Source organism: Coenobita brevimanus, chromosome 43 (genome assembly GCF_032717465.1).
Source record: "Coenobita brevimanus isolate Jiangsu-jjx chromosome 43, ASM3271746v2, whole genome shotgun sequence".
Taxonomy (NCBI): domain Eukaryota; kingdom Metazoa; phylum Arthropoda; class Malacostraca; order Decapoda; family Coenobitidae; genus Coenobita; species Coenobita brevimanus.
The window spans coordinates 2,296,191-2,317,781 of record NC_136996.1 but is presented as its reverse complement, the minus strand read 5'-3'; the positions used below and the strand labels follow the sequence as shown (position 1 = coordinate 2,317,781).

At 39.4% G+C, this 21,591-nt stretch overlaps 1 protein-coding gene across 1 annotated transcript in view; it reads left to right on the top strand.

Moving 5' to 3' along the window:
- Positions 1–19,464, top strand: part of LOC145397808 (protein Aster-B-like) — a 191,545-nt gene extending 172,081 nt beyond the window's left edge. Inside the window, exons 10-15 of the mRNA XM_080270829.1 lie at positions 1,715–1,839; positions 3,775–3,967; positions 8,323–8,547; positions 8,977–9,160; positions 14,198–14,324; positions 15,960–19,464. Of these exons, the coding sequence (XP_080126955.1) occupies positions 1,715–1,839; positions 3,775–3,967; positions 8,323–8,547; positions 8,977–9,160; positions 14,198–14,324; positions 15,960–16,208 (1,103 nt within the window). The 3' untranslated portion in view covers positions 16,209–19,464. The remainder of the gene's footprint in view (positions 1–1,714; positions 1,840–3,774; positions 3,968–8,322; positions 8,548–8,976; positions 9,161–14,197; positions 14,325–15,959) is intronic.
- Positions 19,465–21,591: the final 2,127 nt, after the last annotated feature.

Below are 21,591 nucleotides of genomic sequence, written 5' to 3'. Positions count from 1 at the left end.
GTCCATGTTTTGACAGGGAATTGTCTGACGGCGAATTAAATTGACTGTGAATTCTCTCCTGCACCACTCGACACACCTCCTTCTTCACCACTCTAGTCACCAGCACTTTTGACACTTTTACTAACTAATGCACTCACTTCATTCATAAATCCTTCAAAGTCTATTTCTGACACCTCAGACATTGCATCATCCTCTTGATCCTCCCCAGGAAATGGCTCATAGACAAGTCTCCATTCTCCATCACTGGTGGTTTAATTAACTTGTTTCTTCCTCGCTGTAGTCACCTTTGAATTATTCTAGCGTCACCCATAGCTGTCGTCTTTAATGACGGCGAATTGTCTTGTTATTGTTGTGACGGTGAATTGACTTGATGTCGAATTGTCCCAAAACCGAATGGTGCAGGAGACAATTAACCTGTTGTCCTCACGGGTTAAGGTGAGCAGCCATATTCTTGTTAGTTTAGTTAAGCCATACCCTTATTGATTTAATAAAGCCATAATCTTGTTGATTTACTTTATTTTAGGTAATATATTATGTCTTAGATGGTTCCCCTGTACAGTACAGTACAGTGGAGTCTCTATCCGAAAATCATGAGACTTTCAAAGTTTCGTTTAATCGATTTTTTCGGATAAAAGATACTGTAATAATATGTAGGATACATGGGAACAGTATTGTACTCCCCATTACCCATTTCTGGCAATGTCTAGCCCACCACCACCATCAGCACCCCAAAAGCCACTCAACCATCACCATAACATTTAATACAATGTAGTAAATACGTATGTAACTGCACTTTTGTAACTGTAATAGAAACTGTCAAATTAAATAAATCTTCACTCAAATAAACTTAAATAAACCTTCACCAAAACAATTACGTAATTCACTAAGCAATTCGAACAAATAGTCTTAAACCTAATTGTTTTTTCATATTTTCTGCTTCCTTATTCAATCATTTTCACATCATCTCCCACATCATCCAAATCTTCCGAGGTGGTGGAGGGGGCTGGCGCAACCAACGCTCACCCTAGTGACTAGTGGAGCAACAGCAAACTAACGCTAGTGGCGTGAAACAAGCCCGCCGTGTTTCAATTTTCGGATAGATTTCAGATTTATGCGGTTAATCGAAATGAGAACGTTTTAGTAAAACTTACGGTTAAAATGGCGTATTACGGTTAAAAGAATTTCGGATAAAAGAGACTCCACTGTACTTAGGCCTGAAAGGAGTCTCAAGGGTTGCCCATGAATGGGGGTGCCGCCCATATGTAATTTTTCCCATAAGGTTATGTATTCAGAGTACGCGAATTCCTAGTATACGCCATCTTCTGCCACCCCTATTCGCGTACTAGGGGGATGTACTGTACCTAGGCAATATCAATAGATATACTCTAGGATTCTCTCCCTCCCTCCAAGATAGCTTGTACCTACTGTTTAGGTGCTGAAGGTTATCCAAGTTTTAAATTGCCTAGCACTTGCCTTAATTAGATACTGTACAAAGTTGTCATTTTTGGCCAAAGGTCGATATAATGTTCTTCAGTGAAATCATAACCTGTAGTAATGAAAATAATAGTATGCGGTAGAACAGAAGCAGAAATTTTCTTTGAAGCAGCTGAAAATTCCTGAACTTAAAATGCTCTTCATTTGGAGCAGTAGAATATTGTGTTATCCAATTCAGTTAGTTACATTTAGTTCTTGATTGGATTTTTAAATCCATCAGATGTTGTAGCAAGCCCCTGGCAGAGTAACCCTGAAACCAACCAGAAGCTGCGTCAAGTTACATACACCCTTGCCCTACCACCAAACAGTTTTGGACCCAAAGTGTCTCACGTCACTGAAACACAGGTAAGCACCATATAGCAGTCTTCGTACTACTGTCATGGGAATCTTAATATTACAACATTGTTTACACATATGGTTGTCATATAATGTTTTTCATATTGTCTGTTATTTACTTTGTAGAATTCTAATTGCAATCAGGCTATTCCGAAATGGAAACAAGTTAATACTACAATAAATTACCCCACAAATATCAACTCCTATACTAGGCCATGCTTTGACATCATGACTTACCAGATCTCTCTGGCCAGGTGATAACAAAGGAAATATATTCCCTATGGCATAGCTTGCTCATGTTGTCATGTTTTTATCATGTTTTTAAATGTGCAATTTTAATAGTGACAGTTGTTATTGCATAATTATACATACGTGTTTGACAAAAATTTAATCAGGTAGAATCTTCCATTGCTGGGTCTGCTGTGTCATTTTGGCTGTACCCATGGGCAGAGTGTTGATGACCCATTGCAGTGATGGTCATCAGAATGTATCATTTTGTACTGAACCCAGTATTGGTCTTCTATCTGTCTCCCTTTATGGATTTGGACATTCATATATCCAGTCTCATTGCACTGTGCTCAAATCTTTGTACAGCCTTCCCCCTGTACTACCAACTTTTCACCACGTTTGAGCATCATACCTCTCACACACAAAACAGATAGTTTCCCTTTCATATTTAGAGATTACCTTCATTGGCAATAAAGACTACAACTCAAAACTTCCTCCATGACTCTAAGTTGAGCCAATATCTACACTTCCCACACAAAACACACCTTCAGGTGGCAGAATTGTTATACGTGGCTGGAGAGATTGCTTTTTCCTCTACCTGCTGTGGCAAACATATTTGCACCTGGACATTTGGGTTGTAAAGTCTAGGAAAGTCATGTAGCTAGTGTCATAAATTACTGACTTCTTTTAACCTCTCTTCCTTCATTGCACTGTTGCATCATTATTTCTTTGCTGTCACTGGTTCAGTGGTCACTGCTCTTCTAAGCTGCCAGCATGCATCCCTCAACCATTACAGCGGGCATGTAGCATCCATCTTGCAGAAAACTCTCACCCTTTTACTGTCGGCTCTCCAATGCAATCTGAGTTAACTTACATACTGTCATTGATGTAAGCAACAGGTCATCTGTGGAAGTGTCTTCCTCACTCTGTTTTCATGTGCTTATCTCCAGACTTTTAAACACAATGTGTCCAAGCATCTTGAAATGTATGGCTTTTGAATTTGACTCTCTCATGTATTTCTTAGAAGGGGAAAGTTTGCAGGTTTCAAGCTTTTAATCTTTCTTCTTTACATTAAAAATATCTTGGAAGAGGAAAGTTTGCAGGTTTCAAGCTTTGAATCTTTCTACTTTGCATTATAAAAAAAAAAAAAAAAAAAAAAATTAGTGTACAAAAGTGAGAGAGTAAAGGAAGATGAGTGGAGTTAAATTATCCTTCACCCTCTTAATTAAATGTTTAGTCAGTATATTATACAAGAGATATTCAGGGAAGTAATTTGATAATGCAGCCTTAAGTCAGGAAGTGTACCACTGTACAGTAATAAACTAGATAATACTCTACATTAACAGTAATTAGTGTACATCAGTACATAATTTTTCATATCATACACCACTGCAGACTGAACATAGAAAACTTACCTGTAGAACAAGTTATTGCATTGAATAAGTACCACTTGCATATGCTCTTCTTTTTTCTTTACTCCTTTTCATTTCCTCTTCTCTCCTTTTTCATTTTTTGCTTATCTATTTCTTTTTTCTTCCTCTTTATCATCGTAATGAAAACCTCAAACTACCAGTGCCCATCTTCACAGGATGCCCTCCCCCTTCCATTATCAGATACTGGTATCCACAGCAGTCATCCTAACCACGGCCTGTAATGGTGTTAAATTTATTTTGGATGTACAGTACTTGCTTTTCTTAACACTGTTTTACATTGCAGGTTGTGTCTCCATTTAGCAAACATGGGGAAATCTATACAGTGGATGCGGAGGCGTGCAATGCAGGGATCCCTTATGCTGACTCCTTCTTTGTTTCCAATCATTGGTGTCTCACCAGGGAGTCCGCTAATGAAACTAGACTTAGTGTCTGGTCTCAAGTCAAGTACAAGAAGAATGTGTGGGGCTTCATGAAAGGTAAAATATTGTATAGCATTCAGTAAAAAGCCGTACAGTACTATACACTAATAACAATGGTGAATGGATGATGATTTTGGCCTTCTGTTATCTTGTTATTGTTTTTTTCATGAATGGAACAGTCTTGCTGGCTCCTGCCTTTGGTTCCTTTTTCCTTGCATACTCAGGGCGACCAGAATTCTGATTACAGTAATCCCTCCACTATCCGATGTAATAGAGTCAAAGGCATGTCCGGAAAGTGGTCCCGTCCGGAAAGTGGGCCCCTGCCTGCTGGACTGGTACTTATGGACCCTAACCCAGCCTAACTTTGAAAGCTGCCTAAATAGCTCCCTAGTGGACATGCATAGCACCTATTTAAACCTATTTAAGACCCTATTCACACCAATAATGGACATAAAGCATGAAATAAAAGAAAAGGAATCAGAGAATAAGGAACTAGAAGTGGTTATGGAAAATATTTAGCAGTGCACAGGGTACTTACAGCACGGCTGTGGCCGCCTCCTCTAAGGCTCTGGTAGTGGTGAAAATGCTCTTGAAGAACGTACAGTAATCCAGTGTTGTGCTACACTTAATTCTTTGCACTGTGAGTTATAGTTGTTTAGCACAGCACATTCTGTTCTTAATTGCGCCACACCAGTTTCAACTGCCACTTTGCAATCCACTCTTAATCCTTTGCACTCTAAATTCTAATTTCTTAACACTGCTCAACACTGTAAATTCCCATGTGGTCTAGTGGCGAGGTATTGCAGTTTATTCACTGTTTATTCACAAAAACGAGCACGTGCGGTGGTTCAGTCGGTAGAGAGGTGGCCTGCAGTCCTACCGGACCCAGGTCTGCTGGGGCAAGGAACAGCTTAAGGATTTGCATTTCACTAAATCAGACTTTACTGCCCTACCAGAAGACCCGCCGACATGTCGTAAAAATACCCCTGCTAATATCACTACACCAGTCTTGTATGAGACAGCCCTAGCATGTATTCAATATGGACAGTGGGTGTTAGCGCTGAATTGGTGACATGAAGAGGTGAATGGCATGTAGGAGGACTACTGGGCCTTGACAGCAGGCTGTGAAGCCTATGCCCAGAGTCAGGGGGGGGGGGAATCCATTGCAATGAACATCCACCCTCTGTGGTGGCACGGCAATTTCAAATTACGGGTGAGGAAAAAATTAGGATTTGGGGGGGATTTTTGTCTTTTTTTGGCCATTTTTGGGTTCCGAAGGTCCAGGCCCACAATGTCCGGTAAATGGGGATTCCGGAAAGTGGGCGTCTGGATAGTACAGGGATTACTGTACTTGTACTGTACCTACACATAAATAGTTATATATACAGGCAGACCCTGTGATACGATACCCCTATATGTGATACCCCAGATTAGCGAAGGGGGTAAAAATACCACCCTACTCCACCTAACAATGGCCGAACCCCGGTGTAATGATGGGATTTAATTTTTTAAAACCAATTTTTATGATATTTTAGACATAAATTGTGTGTTTAGGTTGATTTATAAACTTTTTTTAGATTAATGAGTTTTAGTCATAAGTGGGGTGAGCATTGTCATTATGGGGATTTTTTCCAGACTTATAGTTGATGATTTTCAGATTTTATTTTTGGGTTTAGGCCAGTTATAAACTGCATTCAGGTTTAGATTAGCATGTTTTAAAGCCATTTAGGAGTTTAGGTTAGCAAGAACTTGTTTCTGGACTTACTTGGGTGGGTGTAGGACTTGGTTGGGGCGGAAACTCAAGGTTCAAAAACGCATCCCTATACTTTACATGTTAAATCAACCCTGAGATACAATACCTCTCCTAGAGGTGGGTTTTTACCTAACCAATTGCACTATTAAACCAGGGTATGCCTGCGTATATGTATACTGTACAGTATAGGTATATATACTGTATATATATATTACGGTGTCTCAGCCTTACATGTGAAAATAAAAGTTTGCAAGAGTCAAGTCGCTCACCCCTTTAATTAATTACACATGAAGAAAGAAAAAAATTAGCAAAATTTCATTGACCTATTAAGAGGGGAAGGATTCCCTCATTGACATTGTTTATTCGACCCTATATGAACAAGCAGATAAGCTCAGCATTAATCATTCTAGAATGAAAGAATGAAATGTAAGTTCTTTCTAATGACTAAATTAAAGGAAATGGAAATTCTTTCTAAAAGCATATTTATTAAGTGAAATGGAAATTCTTCCTAATGACACATTTCATTTCGGGGGACAGAGGATCTTTTTGTATGCTGAGGGGAACTGCTGGCAGTTGTATTCAACGACTTAGTACAGAAGCTGCCGTTCCACCTCGTTTTTTGTCAGGCCCTCATTGAAATCTTCTACCAGTTTCACCACCTGTTCTGCTGCGTCATTCACAGACTTAGCAATTGTGCACATCCTTTGAGATCTTTGGGGGGGGGGGTTGGAACCATCAGCTTCAGGCAATGAAAAAGGTTTTGAGTCCATTTCATGACCAAGGTGCGTGCTCAGGTCAAACCATCTCACAGTCAAGGCCCTCTTTCCCTCCAGCCAACGCAGATGTTTTGGGTTTTCAGTCTTCTTGTGCATATTTTGGAGCAAGGCCGTCTTCTCTGCATTGGTGGTTTTGGAGGAGAACATAGCGAGTCCGGCTAAATCTTCGCTTAGGTACCAGAGGTGGCCCTGGAATTTAGTCAATGTGGTGGTACATACATCATGATCCATCACCTTTTACCGCTGTAGGTCCTCCAACAGCTCCAAGTCACTGACAGGCGTGTCCACTGTCAATGGAGCCTTGAGCCACCTCTGCAGGTAGATGGTGATGGCAAAGACATTTATCCTGCGTAGTGACTGGCCCTCGTTAGTGATCAGGTGGAATTGGCTTCGGATTATGAACATCTTAAGACAGTAAATGCCTTTGGCCATCCACCTGGCCCGGTGGTATACTCCAGGATGATTGTACCGCAGATCTTGTTTGCCATGACCATCAAGGAAGACCAGAGCGAGGATCAGGAACTCCTGGTAATCATCTCTTGGTGGCCAACTTCAAGCTGTTCTTCAATGAAGTGGACAATCTGCTCTTTTTTCAGTACAACCCATTCTGAAAGGATGTCACTTGGGCCATCGCTGTTGAATGGAGAAGCCTGCCTCTGATCGGTGAACTCCCATTGGAATTTGAAGCGAGCGAACAGCGCAATTTCAGGGCCAGAAGACCTCAAGAACAGGTCAAAGACTGAAAGACTGAGGTGATTACCCATTCCATCATGTGGTGTCTGCAAGCCAGGAAAAGAACGCAGCAGTCCAATTGGTCCTGGATAATTAGTATAAGGTGGAGAGTAGCCGTTCAGCGCTAGTAACACATGGTTTGAGGGGACCCTTAAAATTAAAGAACACGAATGAAGTTCATCCTGCTAGCATGTTTTCACGAGTGGAACAAATTAGGGGGGTGTGCATGACAAACTTCTGGAAGAAAAAAAAATAAAAAATTGGGACACCCTAATATATACTGTGTATATATATATATATATATATATATATATATATATATATATATACACACACACACATCATTTAATCTTTTGTTGCCTCATGAGGAGCGAAGGAGCCGGGGCTAGGCAAGTTGGTCCCGGCATTTGAGATGAGAGTGATCAGCCTCACTCATCCCTCAGTGGCATTACGTGAGCAGTAAACCCCAACCACCCCTTCAATATAAACCTGCACTGGCTCAATCCAATTGGAGCACCTTAATTACCCACTAAACCACCAGGCTCCATAAGTTTGTTATATGGTTACCACCCAGTCGTAAATGGTTTCCTGGTGTACAGTAAACCATTTTAGAGTCACCCATAGGCAGAAGGAAGAGGAAAGAATGAAGGAAAGACAGAAGAGGAAATGTAAAGTCACCAATAGGCAGAAGGAAGAGGTAAGAATGAAGGAAAGACAGACAGAAAAGGACGGAAGGAAGAGAGGAAAGGGCAGACACCCAAAGCGGCACTACATCGAGTAAGTGGATGGTAAGCGCCCCCACCTACCACAAATATATATAATATTGGAGGGGGGGAGGCATCTTGTATCTGTAGAGACTGAAGTCACTGGAAAAATATTACCATATCAGATTAGATTTAAACATTGCAGAGAACTGCATGCTTGTTTTTGTAAATATAGTGTACGTCTATCTCAGTGGTTCAGATTTTAGACTGTGGTACCCAAACCTCAGGTCCACATACCCGGAAGAGGGTAATGTAGGATTGGCTGCTACATTATTGAAAATTTTATAATAAAATACTGATAAAGTTACTAACACTCTTTTGATATAAGCCATTGTTCTTACCCCCCTCCTTCAGTCCTGGTACATGTTGTTTATTTCTCTGGTACAGGTGTGATTGACAAGAATGCATACAGTGGGGTAGAGTCATTGCTGAATGACATAAACGTAGCTCTTCAGGCGGAGGTGGATCGAACTAGCAAGCGCACACGGCGACGGAGGCGTGGTCGTGTTGGCAGTAAAGGAGAACCACCAGATGTTCTCTTACCTTCGCAGGCATATCCAGATAAGGCCAAGGACACACACAAATCTACTCAGATACCTGCCAGGAAACTCAGTAGGTTTTCAAGATTCTCTCTTTTTGCATTACCTCTAAGTTATGAAAAAAACAATCAATTGTACTGTTCATATTCTTGTTATTTCGGTTGATCTTCTGCCAGAGACTTCAGTCATTTCAGTTGGTCTTCTACTGGAGACATAGACTTTAATAAAATATCTTTTGAGGTTGAAAACCGTATCCACTATTCATTAAGGAAAATTTATCACTGAAGGCATGAATCAGAGATTAGTTGAAGCCCCAGGTGCAATTACCCATGATTCAGGATGAAGGGAGATTGTACCTGGAACTTCCTTTCTCCTTTGACTTGGGTTCAGTTATTAAAAAAAAAATTATTTGAACACAGGAAATTGAGTTACATTGTTTATGTAAGTAATATTGCTGTACTGTCAATCTAAGAAGGTGTTAATTTTCCATCATCCCTTCCAGCACTGCCAACTGTAACGCCAGACAACAATGGTGCCTCCAATGAGGGTCCTGTGAGATTAGTGGTAGCAACCCTTATCATCCTCTTGACTCTGAATGCCCTTCTTTACTATAAGTTGTGGGCATTGGAAGAGAAAATGTTCCACCGATCGTCACCTTATCCAACCCTCGACCCTTCCATGTTCAGGTCAGACTAGCTCGAGTTTTCTCTTTGTTAACTCCCTCAGTATACTGATGACTTGTCCAGTATTTTATTCAGCTTAAGAAAGATCACTTGTAATGAAAGGGTTAAAACTAATCCCCATTAGCCCCTTTTGGATTTTATTCTTGCTAATAACCAACACTTTTATTCAGATTAAGAGAGACAAAAGTACCGGTAAAGTTAAACTCAGAGGAACTTGGAAGTGTACTGTATAGCTTTGTAAGGTGTGGAAGACCACTGAGATATGTACTAAGTTTTCAGATTGTAAGGAAGTTGGAATTAACATATAGCTGATGCTTCGCTACCACTGTCACAGTGAGAAAGCGATTATTGTCATCGTAGTTTGTCAGTGTCTGCATAGGTAGGATTATGGGACCTTAAGGTGATAATTATAAAATAATAATAATCATCATCATCATCATGGTAGTGCAGCATGTGTAAGGATTAATGGGTATCTAAGTGAATGGTTCATGATTGATGTGGGCTTGCGACAAGGTTTATGATGTCCCCATGGTTGTCCAGTATACAGGATACAATATATATGGGAGGGGTGATGAGAGAAGTAAAAACACGAGTAATGGAGAGTGGGATGGTGTTGGCCATGAATGGTGGTGGATGGAATATCTCAAATTTGTTGTATGCTGATGATGCAGTACTACTTGCAAATACCGCACAAAAACTTGGTAGACTAGTGCTGGGTTTTGCTGATGTCTGTGAGTGTCGGGCCTTGAGAGTAAATGTGGAAAAGAGTAAAATAATGGTTATTGAGAGAGAAGGTGACTCCCAGTGTGATGTTACAGTGAATGGAGAGAGCCGGAATAGGTGAAAAAGTTCAAATACCTGGGTACAATGACAGAAAAGAGAGGAAAATGTCCAAAAGAAGTGGAAAATAGAGTGACACAAGGAAGGAAAGTGGCTGGTGCAATGAAGGCCTTGATAAGAAACGGAGGCTTGAGTGTTGCAGCTGCACGAGGCTTCCGTGAAGGAGTGTTAGTGCCAACTAACCGCATATTCACTTCGCAATCTTTTTCTTTGATCCGTCAGTGTAAATACACTTTTTACAACAGGATGCTGGTTGTGGTGTTATTTTGAAGCTGAATAGTTGTACTTTACCATAGTATGTTCAAAAAAGGAAAACAGTGAAAATTAAAAATCAAAATGACATTTTAGGCGAAAACCAAAATTTTATACCTTCCCGTAGAAAAATATTTGGAAAAAAAAAACAAAAACATACAGATATATAAATCAAGTTTAAACCATGCAAAACTACAATAAATTACCTTTATAATGATATATAGTTTATGGCAATTTATGGATGTTACTGCGTGATAAAGCGAAAGAGAAAAGATGCACGATTTTCTATTATTCTCAGCTGCATATTTGCTCACTGATCCTTTTCTTTGCTCAGTCTTTGTAAATATGGTTTTCATGATAGAATGCAGATTTTGGTGTCATTTCAAAGGTGAATAGTTGTACTTTATTGTAGTCCCTCCATCCATCCATCATCCAATCCTACGTTGCCCCATGAGGAGTGTAGGAGCCCAGGGCTAGGCAAGTTGGTCCTGACATTTCAGATGAGAGCGACCAGCCTCACTCATCCCTGAGTGGCAGTACTGAGTAATAAGCCCCAACCGTCCCTTGGATATAAACCTTCACCGGCTCAGTCCGATTGGAGCACCTTAACCCCTTAAACGTGGCCGTGAACAGTCGACCCCCCCCCCCGAGTGGCGGGGTTGTATCGCGGTCCGAGTACCTGTAGGAAAATATTTACCAAAAATCAGAGATTAACCCTAGAACATTATACTTGGTATGGCAGATAGTACTTACATTCAGCTTTCTCCAGAGACAGGTGTTGAGCCTTCGTGGACTACCCAAGGACTTGTGGAGACTTGCAAAGTTGGGTAACCAAATCTTCACTTTCACACCTCCAGCAACCCGGTTTCCCCTCTAACACAGCCTCATTCTGTCACAGTAAACTTTATACTACAACGTAAAGGTAGTTTGGAATCCGTATTTGTACAATAAGCACTGAAAATAAGGCTAAAATCAACGGAGCGTACGGCCGACATGCACCATGGCAGTCTTCCCGTCACTCAACAAACATTTCCATTTTCACAGCTAAAAACATGTATACTACATTATTTTCAATCATATTACTTCCCAAAAGATCACCACAGCGCGCTTTTTATTCTGCCTTACGCCCGCCACTTTATTCTCGTTCCTGTCGGCCGCTTGCACTGACTCGGAAGAGCTAGAACTCGCCATAATGTCACTTTGAAAGCCTGCGGTAAACTGACGCTAAACAGGGGCAAACCGTGAGAAAAAAAGCTAGTGTTACAACTGGGGAAACAAGCGTTTCCTATTAGCATAAACTGCTTGTGAGAGGAGAGCGCAGATTTACAGTTCTGAGCGCTCAGAGCGCTGCCATGTATCACAGCCAGGCTGGCCGGGCCGTGGGGGGGGGGGGGGAAACGCGATACTTGGCAACAACTGAGGTCAGTAGTACAAAAGTAAAGTATGCTAATTTGTAGCTAAAGGGTGGTGGTACTGATAGACAATACCAGCTGGAGCCTGCTTGCCCGCGGTTATTCAAAATTTAATAGAATCGCAAATGCGACGATCTGCCGTTATGTCCTTTTTGCCGAGCGTCGCAAACGAGACGATCCGCGTTTAAGGGGTTAATTACCCACTAAACCGCCAGGTGCCATAATTTGGTTATATGGTTACCACCCAGCATAGTAAATGGTTTCCTGGTGTACAGGAAACCATTTGGCTTGTCACTCAGCGTACTGTAGAGTCACCCACAGGCAGAAGGAAGAGGAAAGAATGAAGGAAAGAAGGACAGAAAAGGGAGTATAAAGTCACCTGTAGGCAGAAGGACAAAGAATGAATGAAGGAAAGAAAGACAGAAGAGGATGGAAGGAAAGAAGGATGGAGGAAAGGAAAGGGCAGATACCTGAGAGCAGCACTACATCAAGTGAGTGGATGGTGAGTGCCCCCACATACCAAGTATGTTCAGAAAAAGAAAACAACGAAAATAAAGAGTCCTAATGATGAGTTGAAGTTAGGCAAAAACCAAACAATTTTATACCTTCCTGTAGAAAAGTATTTGCCAAGAATAAAGTACAGGTATACCCCGAGATATGATAGCTTAGCGTTAGGGGTAGAAATGCCACCATACCCCACCTAACGATGGCCAAACCCTGGTTTAACGATGGGTTTAGATTTTTTTTTTTTTTACTGATTTTGATGATATTTTAAACTTAAATTTTGTGTTTAAGTTGATTTATAAACTGTTTTTGACTTATATTAATGTTTTTTAGTCATAGGTGGGGTGAACATTGTCATTTTGGGGGTTCCGTTTACTAAGTTTGATTTTTTGGTTTAGGTGGGTTATAAACTGCTTTTAGGCTTAGTTTAGCTTGTTTTAAAGCTGTCTGGGGGTTTAGGTGAGCTAGAAACTTGTTTTTGGACTCATTTGGGTGGGTTTATGACTTGGAGGGGAAACCCAAGGTTCAAAAACACATCCCTATACTTTACATGGCTCAATCGGTAGAGAGTTGGCCTGCAGTCCTGACGGACCCAGGTTCAAATCCCGCTGAGGCAGGGAACAGTTTAAGGATTTGAATTTCATAAAATCAGACTTACTGATCTACCAGAAGACCCGCCGACATGTCGTAAAAATACCCCCGCTAATACCAATACATCAGTCCTATATGAGACAGCCCTATCATGTATTCAGTATGGACGAAGGATGTTAGCGCCGAAGGGGTGACATGTAGAGGTGTGCGGTACGTAAGAGGACTACTGGGCCTTGAAATCAGGCTGTGAAGCCTATGCCCAGAGTCGGTCACATAAAAAAAAAAAAAAAAAAATGGTAAATCTACCCTGGTATACGATACCCCGCCTTGCAATGGGTTTTTACTTAACCAGTTGCATTGTTTAACCGGGGTATACCTGTAATAAAGAGACAAAGCCATAAGTCACACCAGCTGTGCATTACCTGCCGTGCAGAGAGCAACCATTCCGTGACGTGATGCTCATCTCTGTTATGATGCGTAAATGCGATTTATGGTGAATAATTAACAAATGTATCTTGAAATGACGCACAAATGCTTCGTCAGAATCTCTGAGGTTGGATTTGAATTGACGCAAAAACGAGTCATTGGAATCTCAAAGAATTAATTTAAAAATTAATAAATAAATTTCCAAAAGCCTTCATCCCAATTATTTTGGATTTTGGGAATTGCACAGTACCACAAAGGCTTTATGAAGCTTGGAAAATGGAACAGGGTGCTTTGGATGGTGAGCTGTCTGAGTCAGGCGTAGTGTCTTAGGATAGGATGATGATTATGTTAAGTTAAATGTACAATAAAGTTCACATTCATCAATATTTACAGTAAATTGTAAGAATAGGCAGTGTTTGGTCTACTGAATAATTTTGCCCTATATTGTTGACCTTTACATTCATCAGAGTTTCAGAAATAAGGTTGACTAGAAATAATATACTGTACAGTGTATGGCATCATTATGATTAATGTGTACAGTATTTGTTACTGGTGGTAGGTGGCTCACCATCCACTCACTCAATGTATTGCTGCTCTCAGGCAACTGCCCTTTCATCTCTTCCTTCCTTCTTTCCTTCCTTCTGCTTCTGTCTTTCTTTCATTCAATCTTTCCTCTTCCATCTGTCTGTGGGTGACTCTGCACTGAGTGACAAGCCAAGTGGTTTCCTGTACACCAGGAAACCATTTACTACACAGGCTGAAAACCATATAACCAAATTATGGCTCCTGATGGTTTAGTGGGTAATTATGGTGCTCCAGTCTGATTGAGCCTGGGCAGGTTTATATCCAAGGGGTGGTTGGAGTTTATTGCTCACATAATACCACTCAGGGATGAGTGAGGCTGGTCACTGTCTTAAATGTCAGGACCAACTTCCCTAGCCCTGGGCTCTTATGCTTGTCATGGGGCTACACAAGATGAGATGATGACTGAATGAATGAATGTATTTGTTATCAGGTCTGGTGTGGGCAGTGGGCCTTTGGAAGAGTGGGTACGAATACTTCAGCAGCAAGAAGCACTACATGCAGCAGAGGTCGAAAGGTGGAGAAAATCTATAGAAGAGGCTGCAGGATTCCTCAGAAGAGTAAGTGACAGGAAATATTTGATGCTTAATTTAGAATGAATGATGAATTTAGATTGAAAGAACAGCAACACTTCAGGATAAAGATGAGAGCCATCCTAATACACATTGTACATGAGTGAATGGATAGACATTGTTGTGTGTTTATCAGTATATGGGCAGGTCTCCACATACTGTATATTCATTTGGGTCACCTCTCAGTCCACTTGTTAAAATACAATAGCAGTTATTCCTTTTTGTCTTTTCCAGTTTTGACCTTTTAACTTTCAAGAAGATAACCTTCATTTTCTAGAGTGACCATTCTTCACATTTTGATATATGTAGCTAAACCCCTTAAGTATTGATAAGAAATCTTTGTAGCTTGCATATCCCCCAGGATGTTTATTTTTGTAGCTTGCATATCCCCCAGGATGTTTATTTTTGTAGCTTGCATATCCCCCAGGATGTTTATTTTGCCCAAGATCTCAAATTACTGTAGTTCGAGAAAAATTTCATTGGCAGAATTTAATGAAACTCTATGCAAAGTGAAAAGGCAGTCTCTAGGGAATGTTGACCCCTTACTCGTGGGGGGAGGGGACAGAACTTCCATGTGTCACACTTTTAAGTCAACTCCAGTGTTGGGCAGAAGAGTCAATCAGTTTGAAGCATAGGTACACTCATTGGTTATGTATCTTAACTTTCCCTTCTCCTTTCCACTTGTAACAGTGGGTGAAACATGTGCAAATATTCTCCAACACAGTACACAGAATACACAGTTCATTCAGAAGTAACTGCCCTTGGAAAAAAATGGAAAACAACATTGCAAATTGTAGATCCATTGATCACTTGGCTTGGAGGAGGGAAAAAAGTGCAAACCTGTATGTAACCCCATAGACAGAAGTACTGTGTAATTTTCTTTGTTCTAAAATTTTCATCAGTATTTGCACAATCATAGCATCCAGGTAAGCAAAAAGAATAACAATAATAAAAAAAATAAATAAATAAATATGTGGCCCTCAGCTTTGGATCTTTTTTCTTGAAGACTTTCTTTTTCTGATCTTTCCCATGAGTTGACTTTCAGTAATGGGATTTGTATTGCACTGCCTGAACTGCCAGAAGTTGTTAAAATGTGTGAATGTGAGGGTCATAGGTTTGAAACCTAAACACAGGGGTCCTTGTGTTTATTACAGTACTGTACAGTACATTAGGATATACAAGTACTCTACTGTGATACTGTACAGTAGTGTGCCATTTGCTAATAATTTACATATAGCAAATTTAAACAGGCACCAAGTGGTTTAGTGGTAAGAACACCTCATGCAAATTGTTGGCCAGGCCATGTACTGTACACTTCCACCCACTAAGGGGAGATCTACCCATAAATATACTGAGCACAGAAGCTTAGTCAATGATGCCTGCACCATGATAAACTTAATATGAGTTAGTTGTTACCATCATTTGCAATTTTATATGAATTTGCCCGAATAATTGACAATATTTTTATTGTATGGTAGTCACATAGTACAGTAATTGGGTAGTGTCATGTAGGATGAAAATGAACATAAGCTTACACTGAATTAAAAATAAAGATATAAAGGTAATTTTGAAGCAGTGCCAACATATCCAAGAAGGCAGATTATTAATGTGATATAATTACAGGCAGAGGAGTCTTTGCGGACACTTCACACGTCCATACCTCCCCACCATGCATCTAAAATACAATTGCTGCTGCGTCAGATACAAAGTCTACATGAAGCAGAGGCTCAGCGACGCCCTGTTTCAGACCCCAACAGCTGGGATCATCAAACACAGTCAGAAAAGAATGCAAAAGGGACAAACTCTGAAGATCTCGGTGGCGATGAGTCTTCAAGCAAATTAGCAGATAGTAGTGTTTATCAAGAGCTGTGAGGGTGATGCTTGTCTAACAAAACATTTTTTCAGGTTAAAAATTCAAGGGGGGGCATACCATAAATATTTTATGAGGATGTAAAATAAACTCTTGGATATTTTTATTTTCCCTTAATATATGAATTTAGTAGGAACAGTACAGTATAGGTACGGGAAAGTAATAAGCATTAGAAAATGTAGGTGGCATTTTCTCCTATACTAGCTTGTTCATAGTACCAAGTATTTCATAACGTAAAGAAAGATTAAATAAACATTGCATCAGGTAATACCAATTTAAGTACAGTACTGTACTTTAATGCAGTATCTCTAGTCTTTAAAGCAATAGTCAGCCCAATGAATCATTATGGATATTAGGTCTGTTACTGTACCTTTCAAGTCATTTAGGTAACACTTAAATAGTGATCAATGAAAGTAGGAATATTTTGCTGTTTTGAATTGATTCATTTCCAAATAAAACCCAAGGCCATGGTTAGTAAATTAAAATAAGAAATTTATATCCTTAAGGTAATATGGACACTTCAGGCTCTGAGGACCAACTCAATGGAAAGATTGTAGCATGTCTTACAAGTATGTCTTGTGTTCTACACACTCATTCCAGTCAAGAACTAAACAAACAGCTCTTCAAGCAGAGCTAAGGCACAGGTGTTACACTAGTTGTCACCAGAATCTTGGTGTTAACAAGCTTAATAGTTTCACTGATGAATGCAGTATTATTATTGTACATCTGGTGTGTATGGAAATATAGTGTAAATATTCAGATTATATTAAAATCTTTAAATAATATCTTGTCAAAGCTTCTTGTGAAAAAAAATAAAAAAAATACAGGTATATAATATTTTCATCGATACTCTGATGTGAGTGGGTATTTTGCTGTAATCACTACTCAGATTTTCTTTATTATTAGCACATTCTGAAATAGAAATAAAGTACTCAGTGTTATGCCAGAATATTTATGCGCGACAGTTTTTATTTTCTGAACTTTAGTGTGTGTGTTTGTGTGGTGCCCTTTACAGTCCAGTTCATTCCAGGAGTGCTCCCATAATTGTTGGTGTCATTTGTCATTAGCCAGTCAGCAATGCAGATCTGAGGCATCTTGGTTTCCACACGTCTTCAGTGTTATGTTGACATTGTTGCTGTGTTATACTTTGGTGCAGCAATATGTGAATGGCACTACAGTATGGCAGAAGAATATTAGTCGTGAAACTGCATACCGCACAAGAAACTGAGATCATATTACAGTAGCAGAAGAAGCAGCAGCTTTTAAAGCACTTTTTACACATGAATGTGTTTTCAGAGACAAAGAATGTTTTGCAGTTGCTCACCAAATGTGTAGTAAGTTTTCTTCCATAGAGGATAATATATATATATACATATGTATGTATATATATATATATATATATATATATATATATACATATATATATATACATATGTATGTATATATGAATGTTTCAGATTGTTATGTTGTTTAGAATGGTTGTTTCACATTTTTCCTTGGTTATGACAAATTCTAGGTATTTGACTCCATGTGTTGTGAATGTGTTTAATGTTTGCCATTATTTATCTAATGATACCATACATTTGTCTCTGTGTATATGTACTTGTATATCCTGTCATATACGAGTATGTATCAATGAATTTATTGCCATTAAGTGCAGAGTTAGTTTATCCTCTGTGCATTACAGTGTACCAATATACTTTGGTTTGGATATTTAGTCACTGTTTATTTCTAAGTTCTTTACTGTGATCTACAATTATCAGTACATGGGCTTTTTTTTTTTTTTTTTTTCCCCCCCCCACAATGTTGTCATTAACACAGCTTGATAACTTGGATGTATAATATTATGCCTGACCTGGTCTGATGGGTAATTGCCAGGGTCTCATAATACCCAGTCAAGATTGTCAGAGTAAAGTTCACATCCTTTTAATGCCAGTATGTATATTCAGAGTTTTAGAAATCTTCTGTCCAAAATGCATCATTAAACCAAGGATAAAGATGGTTCCTGCCTAATTAATATTAATGGTCAAAATATAAGGCCCGTCATACTTTTGCACTGTTTCTAAATAAATGCAGTATAGACAATGGCAATAAACCCTTTTTTTTTTACTTATTGGAGATGGATGTTTAGTGTCACGAGTCGACTGTGATACAAGTAGCGGTAAGTCATGAAGTTGATATGTATATTATTTGTATCCACCATTATGTTATGTTTACGTGAGATGACAATATGAGTGTCCGCTTCCCTGGTGATTGGCTTGTAAGAGCCTTATCTATATGATTAATGGGATTGCCTGTATAAGACAAAATTTTGTGATAGCAACCATAGATGGAATATAATCTATGCAGTACCTTTTATTACATTTTCTCGGTCATCTACTTAAAATCCCAGATTCATCACATACAATATGAAAACACATTAAATCTTCCTGTTGTTTAGGGTTACCTTTGTTGAAGAAGAGAAACTTATGCTACTGCTGGCAGTGAGTGTAATACACAAACAACAGTTTACTAATATAAGATCAGAATGTAGTCTATTTATTATTGTGTGAATAATTTGAAATTATGATACTCGAGAGGTATTCCAGACTTTATGAAAGTTTTCCTAGATACACCACATTTAGTATGGTAATTTTTTTTATGATAGGCTGAAGTAACCATCTTGATCTGCTCACACAGTTCAACTCTAAAATTTATGTCTTATGTAGAGTCTGTAACTGTATCAAAATTAATAAGAAATTTTCTTTATGGTATATGAATGAATAGCTTCTCTTAACCAGTTACACAGTTATCATTATGATTTTATTGACTACTGTATATAAGTTGGTGAAAGTGGATTGTAAAGTGCGATTCATAGAAACTTATTCAACTGTGAATGCATTGTTTACAATTCATTAATTCTTGCGCACAGTTACATACACAGGTACAAGTAGCTCCTAGTGTTGTCAGGTTAGGTGTACTATTTGGAAACTTTAACATCACAGGGTGAGCCTAGTCACTCACGTCCATGCTAGCAGACAGTAGATGGAGTACTCTGGGGAGAAGTGATACAGTATCTCTTAATGATTCTTCCCATAACTTATTATTACATTTTATGTGTATTGTATTTTATCATGCCATTTTATAATCCCCAAGGAGTACCTACTGCATGCTTCAGCCCACACATGCTGTATATACCGGTATATTAATAATGATGTAAGAACAATAGATAGTACCTGTACCTTAAATAAATGGGGTCCACAGTATACATAATATAAACATAGTGTTTCTTTGAGGACCACTCCCTGCACCAGTAATCCATTTCTAGACACCCTACATATGTAACTGGACAAAATGTCAGGAAAATCCCCACTCATAATGGGACCAGACAAGGATGTACGGTACCATGGTGTCTCTGATCTGGGGGCAGGGGAATATAACTTGATTGTGAACTGAAGAATGATCAAAGGAACAGTTTTTTTTTTTTTTTTTTTTTTTTTTTTTTTTAGCTGGGTTTACAATGGAAAAGTTAAGAGGAAGGATGGGACTGGAGTGTATTGGTATTGTGATGAGGGGGGATAGACTGAGATGGTTTGAGCTTGTGGAGAGGATGGGGGATGACAACTGGGTGCAGAAAGTGGGAAATGTGAACGCTGGGGGTTGGGGTTGTGAAAGGCAGACCAAGAAAGACCTGGGACAAGGTCATAGAGTGTGACCTCAGGGATAAGGGACAGAACAGGGAAGCTGCCAGAGATCGAGCAGCATGGAGAGCTGCCATAAGGTGACCAAGGCTGATGCATGCACACGTCGGAGCCTTTATTAATGAAACGAGTAACTGACAAGCAGAAACCAGACCAGTTAGATAATATATATATATATTTTTTTTCTTCATACAGCTATAGATGTTGGCTGAGATGCATGTTCCCAAGATCTATGAGTTCACCTATAACACACCAACACAGGGCTGGCCTCCTCCGCCCTCACGCATTTCTTTTACACGTGGGTAATAGTTACCATCACATCTATTGTGACAAACTTGGAATAGCACTTTCTTATTATAATAGGTTGATATTGTGGAAATTTCTCTGGTGTCAGTAGGGCCATATTGGAAGACAGTGAACATTAGGATAATTGTATCCAAGTAGCCTACACAAACTGATCCCTGCAATGGTCAGGATATGGTATCAGTGGGAGTATTTTTACATTGTGCTGATGGGACTGGCTAGGTGTTAAGCATTGCTAACAACAAAACTGCCAGTCCATCTCCAAGGTTTGGGGACCAGTGTTGGCAGCTGGCAGCACTTATTTCAGGTGTCATTTTGTGTGGAGGTACAATGAGAATCTAGGGAAGAAACTGTGGTAACTAGAATGCTACAATGACCTTGTATCTCAGGACTGGTTGAACAACCTACCATAGGCTTAAAAAGCCACTCAACTTTAGGAAATAGCCTGCACTGCAAAAAAAAAGACGAAAATTACAATGTAAACGAACTACAGTCTGGGTGTAAAGGATTGTTTCTTCATTACCAACACAATTGCAGAGGTCTGGAGGGTTAATTAGCAGCCTAGCTTCCTAAGTAAATGACAAATACTGTAATTTGCTAGTACCTCTTACCAAAATATTCACAACCTGGCGTCATAGGCTCAAAAGCTAACATTACCTATACTATATATATATATATATATATATATATATATATATATATATATATATATATATATATATATATTAATCTGATCTGGCCTAAAACTGCCATGTCTAAATTTTTGAGTGCTGAAGTGTAGCTTACCATGAAGATGAACAGCAGCATTATAATGGTCACAAATTTATGGAAATGATGCCATTTTTTTCACTAAGCCACGTGAAATACGTTGTAAAAGAATGAAAATTTGGGCCAAGATGAACAAGTATAGGTAACTTTCAAAATAGATGTACGGGAACCGAATGCGCTTTCGCGACACAAGCACCAGTAAAAAATGACCCACTTGTTCCTCTTTCGTGTTCATTTTTATTGGGAACTGGGAAGCTAAGGAACACCCACAGTGTCAATTACAGTATCACCATACATAGTTCCGAATGTAAGAAAATACCCCGACATATCTGCAGGTCCCTACGCCACTTAAAAATGGATTTGCTTTCGCAGGCAACTCAAGACATGGAAAAGATGATTCACTTTTTCCCTTGTCCTTCCTGCGAAAAACAGGTAACAGTTATGACTGATTACTGATCATGCATTTGTGAGTCTTGAGCCTGCTTTTTATTTCTGCAGAGTTAACGATTATTAACAAAATCAACCCAAAATCATGCCAACAGCTGCCGCCACAGTATCGCTTTTACTGTTGCAGTTATCACCGCTATCCCATTTACATTATGGGTATAATTGGTTTTTATAGGTCCCGTTAAAT